The following is a 15,776-nucleotide window of genomic DNA, read 5'->3' on the forward strand; positions in this document are numbered from 1 at the left end:
AAAAGCTTTCTCCTATAGCAGGGACCTTACTGTGACAAGAAATAAGCATGATTTGTCAGGATTCTTTATATGACTTAGATCATAAATCCCATTAACATTTAATTGGCTCACTCTCTTTATTTGCTTAGGTGCCTGAAAGGGGAAAAAAATAATAAATCAACCTTTCTTAGTGTCCTTCATTCAGGCAGAAGGAATTTTGTAGGACTGGAGCTGTCTGCCCTTCACCTCCCAGCTCTCGGTGCAGTCATCCACACACCTCCCCATGCGAGGGAAAACCATCTTCTTCTCTCATAGACCCAGGAGGAAGGATTTGTTCTGCCCCACCTATTCACTAGTCCCCAGTAGCTCTGTTTAACCTTCCTAGAAATATTAAGTCCACAGAGATTGTTGCTTCGGGCTTGGATTCAGCCCTGAGACCTGGGTGAGTTCCTTCAGAGCCAAGAAGTGTCTCTGTTTTCGTCTCGAACTTCCCTTCCAGGAGCTCTTATTAGTACAGTTGTTACTTAGTGCAAATTCATGGCAGCGGAGGAAATAGGTGTTTAGGTCTCCTGGAATCAGGAGCACTGAAAGAACCTCATGGAAATATTCTGTGGTTCTGCTTGAACCCGGGTGAGGACCATTGAGGTTTATTAGTTCGGTTGGTACCTGCCAGTGGCTGTGTCGCTAAGCTAGATGGGTGTGTGAATCTGCAAACCAGAAACGTGGCCACAAATGATTGAGAACTGGATATAGTTATGGGCCAAGGTATCCCACCTCTTTTTTCCTCCTCCTGCCTCAACCACAGGTTCTTTAACCCTCTCACCTTCACTCTTCTCTCACCTCTACTTTCCTCAGCTCCTACCTCTGCACCCTCTCTGCCCTGGCTTCCCCATCTAGTTAGACCCCAAATGAACAGGAAACATGGAGCAACCCGAGCGGTTTGTTGGCCTCCCCGAGGGGAGAGGACGGAGGGAGCAGCAGGGACAGCCAAGGTGATGAGCATGTGCTGGGTGACCAGGCTGGCTGGCCAAGCCAGGTAGTATCTCCTTCCCAATAACCTATTTCCAATAACCTATTTCCAATAACCTATTGGGGCTGTTTAGTTTGAGGAAGAGGAGACTGAGGGGTGACCTCATCACTCTCTATAGCTGCTTGAAAGGACATTGTAGAGAGGTTGGTGCTGGTCTCTTCTCACAAACAAATAGCGATAGAACAAGAGGGAATGGCTTCAAGTTGCAACAAGGTAGGTTTAGACTGGATACTAGGAAGAAGTTCTTCACAGAAAGAGTGATCAGACACTGGAACGGGCTGCCCAGGGAGGTGGTTGAGTCACCATCCTTGGATGAGTTTAAGAGTCGTTTCGATGTGGTGTTGGGGGATATGGTGTAGGGGAGAACTTTGTAGAGTAGGGTTGATGGTTGGACTCGATGATCCCAAGGGTCTTTTCCAACCTGAATGATTCTATGATTCCCCTTCTACTTCCCTCCTGCCACTGACTGTCCTCCTCGAGAGGCCGAACAAAGTGTTTTGTGGCCAGGGCATTGCTGAAGATCGGAAAAAGCTGCCTGGGGAGTCGATGAGCTCCAGTTTGGTTGGCTCAGTTGGAGGCTACAGTGACAAGGAGATGGCTCTAGTGACCGTGGCAGGATCGGTGCTTGCTAGGAGCTTGTGATTTGAAAGTAGGTGTGCAAAGCCAAACGTGGGCCAGATCTTCAGTTACGCTAAAACCTGAAGAGAAAGCCAGTAAAAGCTGCATTGGCAGCATCTGCTTCATCTCCACCAGATTAAAGGGTCTCTATTGAGAATGAGAAATTATTTCTTTTAAATATGTAATAGTTATATTGTGGCATTAAATCAGTCCTGTAACTACGTGAGTATTAGCTGGATTTACGGCTGTGCCAGCAGTCACGATCCATCTGCGGTTGATAAAAATGGCCCCAAAGCAGCCCTGAAAGACGAGATAGGGAGAGGACAGGTAAATCTCCATCCTTTTCCCCCTCTCCTCCATCTCTATTAAATCATGTGCAAAGGCAGCTTGTGCTTAATGTGTAAGTCATTGGGATACAACCCAGGGCTCTCCAAAAATTCCTCGTGCCTCACTGCTTATTGCATTTCAACTGCAGTGGCTGGGAATTGGAGAAAGAGCCTGGAGATGAGACAGGAGTGTGAGTTTCTAGGTTGCAGATTCCAGTCCGGTGTTAGTATTGAGTAGTACAGTATTAGTATTGTGTTTATTAGTCTTTTAAAAGTGGATAGATTGCAAAGAAACACCTTCCAGGGATGAGCAAGGTCAGCCAGCCATGAAACTGGGTGGTTTCCTCTACTCTCGGTGCTTGTCCCTCAGCATAGTGCCAGAAGTGGGGGGGAATCTGTGCAGTCCTTACCTGCATGTACCTCTTGTGGGTCTCTCGGGTTATTTGTGTCTCTGTTGCTTTCCTGTTGGAGAAGAGAAATGTTTAGCGAACTGGAAGAGCATAGAGTAGGTATCTCAGCATCTGTTCCACGTGTTATCCATTCACACCCGTGCTACCTCAATACAGTCTCAGACCCAAGCCTGTAGTCATGAGCAAAACTCTGTTAAAGATTTTCATCCCATTTTTCACTTCATATGAAATGAAGGGGAATGTCATTGTTTTGCTGTTGGGTTGGAGGAAGATGTAATTGTGTCTTTTTTATTCATTTTGGAAATGCACGAGGAAAGGAACTCTGTCCTTCCCCTAAAAACCTCTTAGTGGTAACAAGAGGAGCAGTCTCAAGTCTTGCACTCAGTTTTAATGAAAAGTAAAACCAAAATGTGACTTGCAGCACCTGCATGCGTAAGTGGGAAGATGCCCTAGCACTGTTCCAGGCATGTAATATGCCATCATATTACATGTTCCTGCATGGGTTTGGTAGCATGTCTTCCAAGAGAGACTCGAGGATGAGGGTACAGTCACGGAGCAGCTCTGGTCCCCAGGAGAGCTCCATCCCTCACCATGAAGGCTCCAGTTCTCTCTGGTCACTGCTTGTCTAGACATGACATCCCCACCAGAGAAGTGCAAGATGCACACAGAGAAACATCCTCCTGTCTCACCCAGGTGCCTGGGAGGGAGGAGAGCCAAGTGTGACTTTCTCACTTCTCCTGCCTGGGGCTGGGCTGGATGTACCGAGCCTCTTCTCCCGGCAGCTGCTGCCCTGGCTTTGACCATTGCCTGGGTGGGGAGTTGGGGTAGAACGTCACCAGTTCCTGGGTGATGCCTGGTGAGAAGCTGGGAAGAGAGCGAGGGCTGGAGAGCACGGGTGGCTGAACGCTGCAAGGACCATGTCCTGCCTGCAGCCTTCCTCCTGTGTGGTGATTAACACGTCTCAAGTTGGGTCTTCATCTGCATCCGCACTGGTACCGTATGCATCCATGGTGAGGATGGCACCCAAAACCTGTAAAAACACCCCAACTCAAACCAATTCCACGACCAAAACCACACTGGGGACCTACAGATATTCTAGTTAGCGACCTGGGGACGAAACTATTCCCTCTGTTGTTCTTGTGCCTTTTATCCCTTGCAGAGGAACCAAAGGCAAGGACATCAACACAATCAAGTCACTGCGAGTTCTGCGGGTCCTAAGACCACTGAAGACCATTAAACGGCTACCAAAACTAAAGGTTAGAGAATAACCGCCAATCTTTCCTTCTCTGGAGCTTTGCGACTCAGCTGTGTGGGAGCTGATGGACTAAACTTAATCCAAGTTATTTCCGTTCCTTTTATTTTCTTGCAATTAATCTCTTTGCCAGATTTATAAAAATAGCTGTGCAGATGTTTAGCAAATGTCAAACACTTGTTTCTTTTGCAAACATTGTGTGCAATGTTATGAATGATTGTGAATCCACATTAAAATCAGTCTTCTAAAAAAAGAAAGGAAAAAAAATGCAAATAAATTAAATTACTGTTCCTAAATGTGATGCTCTTAGAAATGGTATAGGAGAAAATAGGTTTTGGAGTGTTTGATTTTCCCTAGAGAACTTAACATGAATATTGCAAGATTTTCCACGGTCTGTCTAAAGAGAAATGTCATTGCTGTATGAGGACTTTTAATCTGTTCATCTTTTCTATTAAAGAATATATAGAGCAGGGTTTTATAGCAGTACCCTTTCATCTCTAGAATACTAAGTTACAAAGTAAAATGAATGTAATGGCCTGTGGTGACTTATTCAACACCAATTCATGAACGCTTTGAGATAGAGCCAGCCTCTGAAAGCAGAGAATGGAAGGACTTATGAAATTTAATAATTTCTGAGTTTCGGGAATTCTTGAATACCTATTGTAGAAGGTCTTCATGCGGCATCACTGCTTTGCAGGCTCTTCTCTGTGAGAGACAGGGGAAAAAGCAATAGGTACTTTTTGCAATGGTGAAACTATGTCTGATAATTCCTGTTCTCGCATAGTGGCATGTAAAAATGAGGGTCAGTTGTTATATAGATTTTCTTTTGTCCTTACCCACAATTCACGCTCAAATAATTTTGATTTTATGCATTTTTATGCATACTAAATTTACCTCAAAAGATAAGGAAGAGTAATGTCGAACAATGTAGGAAATGGTCTTTGTTTAGAAATTCAAAATATACAGCTCTTAGGTCATAAAACAGTCAACAGCAGCTCAGTCCTACAGCAGGACGCTTTTTATTGAATGTCTGCCTTGTTTTCAAGGCATTTTACAGCGTGATTTTACCACTTCTAAAGAAGTGTTCAGAAATCTTTATGTGAAGCAGAAGTCATATTCATCTGGTTTGTCTTCAAAATTCTTTCAATTTTTTTTTTTTTTCCTGGATGTGGTCTTGTATGCGAAAATCAGCAAGATTAATGGGGTGATTAGAGATATTTCCAGTGTTTTAATTCAGGATTTCTGGGTTGCATCAGGAGTGTAATTTTGTGAATTATTCACTTCCATTCAGAGAAAAAAGAACAGTATTGTACAAACCCCGCGCTTGGGCAGTGACTGCTCAATTTCTATTATTATGACAAACTTCTCAGACTAAAATTAAACCGCAAATTACTTGTAACAATGAATCAGTGACTAATAAGCAAATAATAAATGTATTTGAGAAGTTCTTTGCAGAGAGTTCAGAAGTGACATATGCTGGCTAGATTAGTCACACTTAGTTTTGATAGATGGTTCATTAGAAAAATATTATTTGAAGCATTTAGTCGGTTTGTATCTGGTGCATTTTCCTTATTATTCAAAAAGTTCAAGTAATGGTCAATGAGTAACATGTTTGATGAGTTTTTACCTATCCACTGGGAATAAATTAAACACAAGGACGTTTTTCATGTCATAATTAGCCATGGAAGTATTTGTTTAGGACTAATATTTATCTCGCTGAGCTGTGATTGTCTTTATAAACCTTACAAGCCAAACTTGCCAAGAAAGCAGGAGATGTCGGAAGCCGGTGTTATTTCTCACAGCTGGAGCATGACTCTTGGTCAAACGGTTGGTGTGCAAGTCCATGAAACCGTCCATGGGTTGTAGGTTGGGTAATTACTCCCAAGTGTAGTTAGATGCTAGATGCCAAGGTGTTAGATGCATTTTTTGTTTCCTTTCATTCCCTTAACCTTGTTCTCCTCCGTCCCCAGGCTGTCTTTGACTGCGTGGTGAATTCCCTGAAGAACGTCCTCAATATCCTCATAGTTTATATGCTCTTCATGTTCATTTTTGCCGTCATCGCTGTGCAGCTCTTCAAAGGCAGATTCTTCTACTGCACTGATGAGTCGAAGGAGCTGGAGAAGGACTGCAGGTACGGCGGGGGGCAGGGGCTGGGGGGGGAGCCTGACTTTCCTCTGGCAGCAGGAGCTCCCTTGATTGTCCCAAAGCTCCATCAGTTGGGTAGCTGCTGAACTTGATGAGTCTCCTGTAAGCAAAAGTACCCTAGAGGTGAATTTTCCCTTTTGTTGTTTCAATAGCAGCATCATTCCTTGCTCTGATTTAGCAAACCCTTACCCAAATGTTTAATGCCACAGGGGAGCAGGCTCCTTTGCCCAGGGAGGGCTGGGTGTGATTTTAAGGTAACAGGTTTTTGAAGGGATGGCGTGACTCCTTTTTCTACCTGCTGCCTTGATTCCTAGGGCTCGTATGAATAAGAAAAACATAATGAATAATTAATCGGAATTGAGTTGGTAGGAAGTTAAGGAGCTCCTAATTAGCTAGAAAAGGGGTCAGTATTTGAATGTCTTAAAAGCTCTGTCATGCTTTGTCCTTTGCGACAGACTGTTAAGGTGCTTTACTCACCACAGCATTCATCTTCCTCACTCGCCTAGTTTCTTGGCACCCAAGCACCTCCTCAGCACCGTCCAGTTCTGTCCATGTTACCCCTCTCCTGCTGGGACCATGTGCCCACAGCAGCCGCGGAGGTGTCACTGCAGTTCTTCCTGGCAATAAAGCAGATATATTACCAAAAGAAATGTGAAATTATAGAAAAATGTAGGTTGAAGGGGAAGTCTCCAGATGCCAGGTCCCTCAACCCCTCAAAGCAGGACCCAATTAGATCCAACTCTGAAGTGGGAACCAGAGACTCCTCCCCACCAAGCAATGCAGTTTTCTGTGGGGTCAGACAATTTTGGGGGCAGCATGCTGTTAATTGCCGGCTTTGCCTAATGAATGAATGTCCTGATTACAATTTCTTTCTTTTCTAGACCTTAGGTCCGGTTCCTGTATCTTAAAATGTCTCCAAAAAACTGCCGCCTTTGACAAACCTAGGGCCTGTCTCTTTATTTGTGTCTAATACGTAGCACAGTCGGGCTCTGCTACTGGGGCTTTTTGATGCTCCTCAGTGAGTCATACGAAATGGCCGATTTGGTTTAATTCTCTCATTTGGTCTGAAACTCTTTTTTTTTTTTTCCCAGGGGTCAGTACCTCGATTATGAAAAAAATGAAGTGGAGGCGCAGCCCAGGGAATGGAAAAAATACGAGTTCCACTACGACAACGTGCTCTGGGCTCTGCTCACGCTCTTCACCGTCTCCACGGGCGAAGGGTGGCCAACGTGAGTACCCAGGGCTGGCAAGGGTCAGTGATCATCACGGAGGTAATGGCAGCTTTCCACAGCTCTGAGGGACATCTAAACGGCAGGTGACCCATGAAATAAGAGTAGTCTTTTTATCAGCTAAGCTTTTTCTTTCCCGTGTGTGATTATTGGGTGAATCAGCAGGCAGGGCTCTGCATTTTTCTCGACATTCTTCTGCGCTTGCACAGGGATGCTCGGGCAGTTTTCAGTACTTAATAGCTTTCAAGCTCTAATCTTTTGGACTTGCACACCTTTCTCAGGTGTAAAATTGATAATGGGAATGTAAGAAAATGAGGGGAAAAAGTATTGTGACCTATGCTCAAAGTATGCTAGGTATGACAGTCCCAAAATTGTATTTACTGTTCAGCATATGACTTTATTTTGGCACATCTTTCTGCTGGGACACGTGGAGTACAATTCACGGTCGGGGTTTCTCCACGGTAGGCCTTCCCTGTCCTCCACGTTCAGCTATTTCATAAAATAAAGAATAAAACATACAGCATCAGTCTCCCTTCTCCAGTCCTTCACTGTGTTCCCCTACTTGGAGATCATCACCACTTTTCTTTTCCCGCCCTTACTTCACCCCTGTTGACCAGAGAAGAGAAGCCAGATCTAACTGTATCCTCTCCTCTTGGCCAGTGGGATAAGTGGATCTGTACTTGGTAGTAAATCTCCACCATTCTGCAGAATGGTGAAAACAGCAAGGTTTTCCCTAAAAATATCCTCAAGGAAAACTTCCTCCCAGCCGTAGAGGTGGGAACGAGTTTGACCTGAGCATATGTGGAAAACCCTCCGCCTGAGTGAAGGCCAGCGAGTGACTGTCAGGGTGTCATTGGTGCTTCACACGGATCTCATTGACTTTTCTTCTCTCTTTGCGCTTGATTGCAGTGTGCTGAAGCACTCGGTGGATGCCACCTACGAGGAACAGGGTCCCAGCCCTGGCTACCGAATGGAAATGTCTATCTTTTACGTGGTGTATTTTGTTGTCTTCCCTTTTTTCTTTGTGAACATCTTTGTGGCGTTAATCATCATCACCTTCCAAGAGCAAGGAGATAAAGTGATGTCAGAGTGCAGCCTCGAGAAAAACGAGGTACCCACGTCTTCTCAATCTGGAGTTTGCACCTGGGGGCTCAGAGCACCTTGGGACCCGTGGAAACCCACTCCTCGTCCCTCCTGTGCCATGGGGGGCTCTAGAGCAGTCGCTACCTGAGGGTGTGTGGTGTAGAGACCAAAGAAATTACAGACTTTTCCAGCTTTTGCATAAAAACAAAGCCAGGGAGAGCTGCACATTAGTGAGCGCTGTCACACGTCCCCGTGGACCACAGCTCCGCTTCCAAGTGAATATAGACTTGCATGTTAGCTCAGACATGTAGGTGCGAAAGGGGACAGAAATCTTCAGCCTTTTAGATGCCAATTCTCAGAAATCAAACTGAGCTGCAGTTGCCACAGCTCCCCAAAGGAGCACTCCTCTCACCAGGTTGCTTTTGTTGCTCGGCTGAGGCGATGTCCTCCTAATGGTAGCTGAAAGTAGATGCCCTGGGAAGAGCGTAAGACCAGGGCAAGCACGTATGAGGCTTTTCTTTAATGCCTTAGCAAATACCATCATTTTTAGCTCAGGAACCTCCTGAGTTGGACATGTTTTTTCTTTAGTTAGTGACATCTGTGTATCTTTCTTCCGTGAGTGTATCCAGTTTCCTCCTGAGCCCATGCAGATTTTTAGCATCCACAACATCCTTCATCTGGGATCCCACAGCCTCAGTGACCTGTTGTGAGAAGGACCATCTCTTTTCATTTATTTTGAAACTGGAACCTGATTTTTGATGAAAAGAGATGAGTTTTTAATCAATTATTAATTAGTGCATTGTTTGTCTATACGAACAAAACGTCCAAAATAAAGCAGACTATTTAGAGATGCATTAACCACATTTCAACTGAGCAGAAAATATTTTTGCACTAGTTTAAGACCTTGAATTCTTGTCTAGATCCAAGATAAGAAAATGCTCCAGAATCAAAACTTCTTGTGGGTAGAAATAAATTTTTAATGAAGTGTTATAATAATGTGAACAGAAATAGCCAACTAAGAGGGTCTTTGAGAGTTCACCAAGTACTATTTGTTGGATAATTTATTGGTTGAGTTCAGTTCACATTTTATGAGATGTTTTTAGCTGGACAGGTTTTGCTGGGTTTGAGAACATACCTGGGTTTCACAATACTTTTTTTAAAAACACAGATAACATCTTTACCAATCCTCCAGTTTCTACAATTAGAAATCAGGAGGAACTGGCAGTGTTTTCTTAAGTGAGCCTGGGGATTTATAACTCCCTTCCCTAAGCGGGAAGGGATCAGGACCTATCGGGAACGGGGCTGGGATGGAAGGCTGTCTCCTAGGATGGCAGGGGGCTGCAGGAGTGTTGTGGGGTTTAATACTTCAAGGACTGTCCAAAATTGATTATAATTTGGGGATCCTGTGCTGCATTTCACAGGGGTAGTCAGTACTCGCATTGTGTGTGAGAAACACTTAGAAATACCGGCCTCCACTAAATGCTCTGCTCGTTCTCCCAACAACGTCCTGAGTGATAAGGACTGCCAGCCTTTTTTTTTTTTTTTGTGTGTGTGTATTCTTTTCATCCCGTTTTTGTTTTGTAGAGGGCCTGCATAGACTTCGCCATAAGTGCCAAGCCACTGACCCGCTACATGCCTCAGAACAAGCAATCTTTTCAGTACAAGATGTGGAAATTTGTGGTGTCCCCTCCCTTTGAGTATTTTATCATGGTCATGATTGCACTCAATACCATTGTCCTAATGATGAAGGTTAGTGGGCTATTACTGAATCATCTTTGGGGGCAATTTTGGGCTAGTGAATGCAGTGTTTGCTTCGTGCTCTCAACCTGAGAGCTGGGGGGGGGTCGGCAGGAGCAATCACCGTTCCTCATCTGTCTGATGTTAGGTTTATAGGCCTTGTGGGATTCTCTTAGTCCCCAAAGGGAGGTGGTTTAGTTGTGATGAGATGCTCTTAACGGGATTCCTCTGCACAGCACTGGTTTGGCATGTGGCCAGCGGGATGGGAACTGGGCTCTGCAGGTCTGGAGCTCCTGGCCCTCCCTGGGCTTCCTGCTGCAGAGCCGGGGTCACTTCTTGGAAATGCTTGACGTCATAGAATGGTTTGGGTTGGAAGGGACCTTAAAGATCATCTAGTTCCAAGCCCCTACTCTGGACAGGGGTGCCTCCCACTAGACTAGGTTGCTCAAAGCCCCATCCAGCCTGGCCTTGGACATCTCCAGGGGTGGGGCATCCACAGCTTCTCTGGGTGAGAGATCCCAGAGCATCCACCATCCCAGGGAAATTACTCAAATTTGCAGCAGTGCCAAGCTTCTGGGCGGTGATCCACAGTGCCCAAGAGGAAAAGCTGCAGATGGCTAGATATCGTGGATGATCTCCCCTCCTACCCCTTGCCTAGCTTAGAGTATCTTCACAGTCAAGGGGTTACCATATTCTTAGGGTCAGCTGGAATGAAACACAGTTCTGCCCTTGTCCTCTGGTTTAGAGAATGCCCTTCCCCCCCGCCCCGGTCCATGCTCTGCTTCCAGGCAGATGTACACCAGCAATAGTCTCCCCATCCTGGGTATATTTCCAGTTACCCCATTAAGATAACGTGTGGACAATGGCGTGCTTCTGGCGTGGTGTGAATAACCATAGTGTAACCCCAAGTCTTGCTTAAAGTGAGCACAAAATCTGGCACTAAAATGAGCAAGAATCTTGCAGTCAGGCAAGTCAGCTGGGAAAGTTTTATTCTGTAAGTGATCTTCCAGTAACAGCCTTTCTTCCATCCTGGTTTAGTTCTATGATGCTCCAGAAGCATACGAAGAAATGTTGAAATGCCTGAATATTGTGTTTACATCCATGTTTTCAATGGAGTGTGTGCTGAAGATCATTGCCTTTGGTGTGCTGGTATGTGCCTTCTTTCTTTACTTTCTACCGTTTCCTCCCTACCTGTATTTCATGATGCGCTTTTAAAAACAAACAAACCCAAAAAAGCCTGTGTTGCCAAAAAAAAATAACCCTTGGATCCCTCTATCCCCCTTGTGTTTTCATTTGGCAGAATTATTTCCGAGATGCCTGGAATGTCTTTGATTTTGTAACAGTGTTGGGAAGTATTACTGATATTTTAGTAACAGAGATTGCGGTAAGTACAGTTTGCTCAATTTGCTTCCTCTACCAACAAAGCTGTACCCTGTCAAGACTTTGCACCTTCTCCCTACCAGCCTTATTCCCTAGAGCTGCCCCTGGGACTCGTGGTGTGATAACGATGTCCTTGGGTGACCTGGTCCCATCGGCTCTGCTCTTCCCATGGAGATGAGCACAGCTGCCTGCCCCAAAGGCTCTCACGCAGAAAGCTGTGATGAGAACGACAGTGCTGGTGCCTCTGCCAGGAAACCATCTCTCTCTCTCTCTCTCTCCTTCAGCAAACAACTCGAACCCCCAGCTGGTTTTGCCTATTAATGGAAAAATCCTGTTGAATTTAATAGAAGGAAAAGATCGAAAGGATTCTGGGTGAAGCGCGTTGTTTTATAGTGTGAGGTGCTTTGCGGGACACACACACACACACACACACACACACGTCTGTCCCTTGGGGCTCCAGCTTTGGTGACGGGGCAGAGCAAAGGCGATAAGAGGAGTGAGAAGGGGAGAGGTGATGGGAACGTAGAAACAGCCAGAAACTCCTCATTCTGCACAGTCTGGATTGGGGGAAGGTGGTGCCTTTCTGTTACGTGCACAACAGCTTTGCAGGGCAATTATTAAAACAAACAATCCGCTTTATAATGACTGCTCCCTCCCTGCTAACGAGTCCTTTAGATTACAAGAAGCGTACAAGCTTGCCATTAAATTCTAGAGGATTTTTCCATAAGGGCAGCAAATGACTGACTCAAGCCTTGACAACCTGATATTATCCAATTTACAAATTGCTCCTCTCGTCTCCCGGTGCATGTTTTCGCTGATGATGCTGTATCTGTATGTGATGAATTTGAACTTTACCATAATTTTTTTTTTTTTTTTCTCAGTCCCTGGGATTTGCTTATAGATCTGTTTTGTGTGTGCTAAGAACTATGCTCCCCAGGCTTCTTTACAGGACATGCAGCTGGTGGCGAAGACCATATTACTGTTTCTAACAAAATACAGTATTGCCTAACCTCTTTGGTACAAAAAAAACCCCCACAAACCCCCAAAAGTTTTACTCCCCACACGAATGGTGTTCATTTAACAGTCGGTGAATCCTATCTCGTAGACTTTGGGTTACCTTTTGTTTTCAGTGGATGGCTTACAGCCAGGGTACAGTCACTCGGATCAAAGCCATGGTCTGACTGCCCCTTCTCTGAGTGCTTGGGAGTGCACTGTGGGCAGGTACTGGGTGCTTGTCCCCGCTCCCTCTCTCATGGACCATGCTTTATTGCCAAACTCAGGCACCCAAAACTTTGCCTTGGTTGGAAAATTCGTTAAAACCTTTGCAAGTCAGCCCCAAACAAAGACTGATGCTTCTCTTCCACCCCTCCTTCGGCCACTTTTCCTGGGAGGAAGCAGCGCAGCCAACTTGCGCATGGCAAGGGAGACTGTGGTCTCTCTGATGTCAGTATCTATCTTTCAGGAAGGTGTCTCCTTCACAACACCAAGCCCTCATGCCTCTTATTAAAGGCATCACCCTTCTGCTCTGCAGCAATTTCTCTGGTTTCCAGCATCAATTTGGGGATGCCTTTGAAGAGTAGTATGAATTACCTCTAAAAGCAGTCAGTAAACTCCAATAGGGTTAAGCTCCACAGCACCTATACACCTTTTCCTTATCCTCCCAGGTGGTAATGGAGAGGCTTTTGGTTTATGAGTAATGAGAATCCATTAAGTCAAATCTGAGAGAGGACTTTCAGAAGTTCAGCAGCTTCCCCTGGCAGCGTATCCAATACAAAGCTCCTCACGAACTTGTCTTTAATATAAAAGCCGTGTGTCCCCCAGTGCCACTCCAGCCCCAGACCCCTTGGTCCTCCGTCTCAGTCCATTGACCTATTTGAGCTCTGCTCTCTCTAAATCTTCCCCTTCTGCAGCATTTCTGTATCATGTCTCCCTTCCACATAGAGACAGCCCAGAGGTTCCCCCCCACGTTCTTGCTAGACTTCTTTTTCAAAACTCCTTTCATAGAGCTCCTCTCTCATCTCTCCCCAGCCCGTGCCCACCAGCACCATCACACTCATCCCCATGAATGGCTCCCGCAGCCACCGGTGTATGCGTCCCTAAGCCACACACATCCATCTCTCAGCTGCAGATGGGACGAGAGAGAGTTCAAAGGCATCGTGCCCAGCTTAGTAAAGAGGCTTTAGGAGCTTAGTTTACTTAAAGGTGACACTGATGCACAAACCTCAGAGTTGCTGCTTAATTGCACCAGTGGGATTTCAGATTTCACAATGGTGCCCCAAAGATTACATTTATAACAGAATTGTTAATGGCAGCAAATAACGGCAGCTTTTGGAATGTCTTCCATTTGCTTCATCCAGTGGCGCGTGGTGGAGGCAGCCCTGTACCAGGACCTCCGCTGCCACCCCAAACCTTCCTCTCCCTCCAGTCCTGGGGACAGGCTGTGACCCGTAGGGTGGAAAACCAGCAGAAGGATCCAGTGCTCTGCTCCAGGCCTGTTTTGTTGGCTCCGTGATAGGTTGCAACGCGTGTTATTCTGACCCTCGGTGCACAAGGGGAAACCCAAAGTGTCCCAGGGCTGCCTGGGAAATGCCAGGGCTGTTTTGCTGCCCAGAACATGGTACGGTGCGTGTGTAACCTGGCAGAGTTACGCTTTGAACCATCTTTGTCATATAGAACCTGCTATTTTGTTCAACTGGAGTTGCACCTAAGTCACTTAGAAACTTCTAGAATTTAGAACCAATTAAAAAAAATAGCAGAAAAGGGCTGAAAAACCTGACGCGGTGCTAGTGAGCACACAAAGAGCAGGGAGCAAGGGGAGGACCTCACTTGCAGAGCACAGATCAGGCATTACAGCCTTGAGTCTTTAATCCCGCTGCCGCTGCCCAACCATTTCCCACCCTTTACTTTTCCAGGCAGGGGAGAGCATTAGAGAGCTCCTCACAAAGTGCCATGGGTAGTGCTTAACCCCATTTCACCATTGGCTAGGGGTGCAGCATCTCTCTGCACCCTGTTACAGAGCTGAGAACGACCCAAGAGAGAAGAGCGGGTCTTTACTCGTCGCTGTGTCCCCAACGGAGGATGCTCGCTTCTCCATTGTGTTCCTCAGCTCTCCTCTCTCAGGCTCTCCTCAACTGATGGGCCACCCTGGGGATGGTTGGGTGGCAGCCCCCCTTAGTCATTCCCTGTCATTACCCATTTGCCCAGGAGGGTTCCTCGGGCTGAGAAGCCCAGGTGGCACCCACAACCTCAACTCAACTGTCAGTCTCCATCTGTCCCCGTAACCGGCACCCATGAAGCCTCTGGCTCCTTGCGGAGAGGGGATGCTTTCTGGGCTTGACTTTGAGATCAGGCTCACAAATAGTTGCAGGAGCACCGCTTTTCTCCATGGCTCTGTTTTCCAGCTATAAGTGTTCTCCAAGGTAAATAAAGCTGCTCACCTGGGCGGTCTCGTGTCAAGAGACCAGGCTTCCACCAGCCTTGCTGCATCGGTACTTTTAACCCACTGAAAAGTAAAGATAAAAGGAAAAGAAATGTGTTGATTAATTGCTTTATTTTAATTTTGTAGTCATGTCATATGTAATTTACTTTGTGAATGCAGTGGAATATATATATTTTTTTATTTCCTTAGGCAAAAACACGTATGTCAGTTTTTTTACCCTCCCAGTAATGGGAGTAAAATAGTACAACAGGCGGCATTAAGGAGAAGGTGTCCTTGCGGACACAACTGGCCTCAGGAGGCCCAATGGGTGTTTGGCAAACTGACATCTATTTCTATGCCTGGAAATATAAAAAACATACCGAGAAGTGTTTGTGAATTGTCTCCCAATTTGCATTACAAAATGAAATGCAAATAACTACTGCACTGTCTGTGTTACCTTTAGGATCTCAGAATCTGTTTTGGTTTGAAGCATTTTTTATTTATATAATTATCATGAAATAACACCCCCAAAAGCCCAACAGTTTTTTTCCAGTGAAATTTTCAGAGTTTCCTTTTTTGCTTGTCCTGATTACTCATTTTCTCTTTTGTTTCCTGTTTTGTTCTTTATTTTCCTTATCTACCTGCTGAATCACGCCATCCAATCAACATACAATGCGAAAACCATGTCTCCGTCTGTATGTTGTGCACCTGCTGCTCAAAAAAAAAAAAATTTGTAAATAATCTTGCAAATATCCATCCATGAAAACATCACATATAGGACACGGTTGGTTTCATTGAATTTAAACAATTATTTAAATTCTCTGCTTTTATTTTCTCTCGTTTTTCTTTAATTTAATTTGTTTTGATGAGATTTCCGATTGCACTGGTGAAAAAGCCTCACTGCAGCGTGCCTCAAAACTGGCTTCTATCCTGCATCTTCTTCCCCTTGGCTAATTGGTGACGTGAGGCAAACGCAGTTACCAATAGCCCCTTCTCCGCTGTTTGTTACACCTGACAATGATAAAGGGGAGACTGCCACTTGCTTTATTTTGGTGGAAAATTGGATGAGAATGGGAGGGGAAGGATGCTTCTGGATGACCTTGGAGTAGAGAAGATTGGCTGCCTGGGAAACCCTTCCTTTTGTAAGTGGTGGTGGTACCAAATTTCGG

The 15,776-nt window shown here is 45.4% G+C and overlaps 1 protein-coding gene across 1 annotated transcript in view; it reads left to right on the plus strand.

The window, feature by feature from the left end:
* The window catches only part of CACNA1B (calcium voltage-gated channel subunit alpha1 B), a 312,340-nt gene that overhangs the window by 245,475 nt on the left and 51,089 nt on the right, over nt 1-15,776 (plus strand). Inside the window, exons 26-33 of the mRNA XM_074160972.1 lie at nt 3,523-3,619; nt 5,586-5,746; nt 6,852-6,989; nt 7,899-8,100; nt 9,657-9,821; nt 10,848-10,958; nt 11,110-11,193; nt 15,386-15,391. Of these exons, the coding sequence (XP_074017073.1) occupies nt 3,523-3,619; nt 5,586-5,746; nt 6,852-6,989; nt 7,899-8,100; nt 9,657-9,821; nt 10,848-10,958; nt 11,110-11,193; nt 15,386-15,391 (964 nt within the window). The remainder of the gene's footprint in view (nt 1-3,522; nt 3,620-5,585; nt 5,747-6,851; nt 6,990-7,898; nt 8,101-9,656; nt 9,822-10,847; nt 10,959-11,109; nt 11,194-15,385; nt 15,392-15,776) is intronic.

The sequence above is a fragment of the Numenius arquata genome, chromosome 19 (assembly GCF_964106895.1).
Source record: "Numenius arquata chromosome 19, bNumArq3.hap1.1, whole genome shotgun sequence".
Classification (NCBI taxonomy): Eukaryota; Metazoa; Chordata; class Aves; order Charadriiformes; family Scolopacidae; genus Numenius; species Numenius arquata.